The sequence below is a fragment of the Meleagris gallopavo genome, chromosome 27 (genome assembly GCF_000146605.3).
Source record: "Meleagris gallopavo isolate NT-WF06-2002-E0010 breed Aviagen turkey brand Nicholas breeding stock chromosome 27, Turkey_5.1, whole genome shotgun sequence".
In the NCBI taxonomy this organism is placed as follows: domain Eukaryota; kingdom Metazoa; phylum Chordata; class Aves; order Galliformes; family Phasianidae; genus Meleagris; species Meleagris gallopavo.
In genome coordinates this window covers 806,241-808,203 of record NC_015037.2, presented here as the reverse complement: position 1 = coordinate 808,203, position 1,963 = coordinate 806,241, and the positions used below count along the sequence as shown (strand labels likewise).

At 59.9% G+C, this 1,963-nt stretch overlaps 1 protein-coding gene across 1 annotated transcript; it reads left to right on the top strand.

Annotated features, from left to right (window-relative positions):
• Nucleotides 1-6: 6 nt before the first annotated feature.
• LOC116217461 (tyrosine-protein kinase receptor TYRO3-like) lies at nucleotides 7-1,961 on the top strand (the record flags this gene model as incomplete). Its single annotated transcript, XM_031556911.1, has 4 exons — nucleotides 7-113; nucleotides 606-944; nucleotides 1,056-1,361; nucleotides 1,831-1,961. Coding segments are annotated over exons 1-4 (822 nt in total), but the record flags the coding sequence as incomplete, so codon positions are not given.
• Nucleotides 1,962-1,963: the final 2 nt, after the last annotated feature.

Here is a 1,963-nt window from a genome sequence, read left to right as displayed (position 1 = left end):
CTCAGAGCGTTCTGCAAGAGCTGAGAGCAGCCTGAAGCCCTGCAGCTTTGCTCAGCGCCATCCAAGCATGACCTGCAGCCCGGCTGATGCCATTCTGCTGCTGCTGCTGCCCGGTATGTGCTGCCCCAGCCCCACTTTCCTCTCCCTGTAGCTCTTGGCATTGGCTGAGCGGTCCGAGCAGAGGGAAGAGGGCTCACATTGATGCAATTTGCTGTAGGATTTGGTTTCTCCACCAAATCCTACCATGTTTTCTTTGACCCTTAAATTCTCTTGCAGTTTGAATGCGATGGCAAAATCCCTTCTGATGATCCCATCCAAACCCCACTGCGCACCGCTGCCTTTCCTCCCCGTGTCCCATCTTCTGTGCCCCCCCACATGGGGACGACACCCCTCACCCAGTGCAGGGCAGCTCTGCGTAGCACCCACGGGTCGCTCTGAGCCACAAAATTCCCTTTTCCCATAGGATCTATGCTGGGGTTGAAGCAGTGCCGTGCTCTGGGCAGCAGCCAGCATCCATCAAAAGGCTCCGAGCTGCCACATCCCAATAAAACCCCAAAAGGCCCAGATTTGAGGCTGCCCCCCACTCAGACCCTCTCACCCCACAGGAGCTGCTCTGGCACAGCTGCAGATCCGGCAGAGCCCAGCACGGCTTTGGGTTCGCCCCGGGCACACAGCAGAGCTGAACTGCACTGATAGTGGCTGGAATGTGGATCAGCACCGGGCTGTGAATTGGTACCGGGAGCAGCCGGGCAGCAGATTGCAATTCATCTACCAGAGCTCAAATTCCTCACGTTCAGATGGAAAATACTCCGGGATGAGGAGAGCAAATGGGTTGTTTTCCCTTCACATCAGCTCTGTGCAGAAGGAGGACTCCGGCTTTTATTACTGCGCTTCCACCACTCATCCCTTTGAGTTTGGGGACAGCACCAGGTTGGTGGTCACAGGTGAGCATCGGGACATCGTTGGGGACAAAGCAGGCGAGGGATGAGGACACAGCTCTGTGCTGCTGGGCTCTGGCACTGCCACCACCCCACCCTTGTCCCCGCTGCCTGCAGATGCCGTAGAGCCCACTCTCTCCATCCTGCTGCCCGTGGATGCGGATCTGCGTGAGCCACCCTCGGCTGCCATCCCTCTGCTCTGCCACCTCTATGATGTGCCCGAGGGATGGGACGTGGTTGGCTGGCAGCACAGCAATGCCAGCTTGGTGACGGCCACCTCCTTGGACGAACGTGGCATCCTCAGTGCCTGGAGCCTCACCTGGCTCACAGCCGAGCAGTGGGACGGCACCGTGGGGTGCACAGCCACGCAGAGCAGCACAGGCAGGAGCATCAGTGTGACCACCAGCCAGCCTGGCAGCACAGGTCAGCTCCCTTTGCTCTGCTCCATCCCCTGCATGCACGGATAGAAGAATTTTGGGTATCGCTGGTGCAGCTTTGCTCTGTGCTCACCGGCTCCAGGGATGCGCGGCCGCAGATCCGAGCTCCCGATGCTCCCATTCCGTTGCTTCAGCTCTGTACCCCGTAGCAAAATCCACCCAGTGAAGGATGTGGGGAGGGCACCGAGCCCATCGTTCCCCCTCCCAGCAGATCCCAGCCCCTATCAGCCCATCCCATCCCAATCCTGCCAGCTGTTCCCCATCGGCTGCGCTCTGGGGACCCCTTTTCCCCATCTCCTCACATCCCCACGTGCTGAAATCCCTCAATGCTGTGTCCTTGGCTGCACGACCCCACGCTCCCCCCACGCTCCTCTCCTCCCATCCCTCCATTACACTCAACACAACCCCTACGTGACCACTACAAAATTTACCCCCATGTCCCCCCCCCCTCACAGCGCAGTGCCTGCAGTGGCTGCCGGCGGTTCTGCTGCCCTCAGTCCTCACCATCACCATCCAGCTGATGCTGCAGCTCTGCAAAAAGCCCCACATCGGGGGTCCCGGAGCCCCACAGCCCCCCCAGCAGCGCAG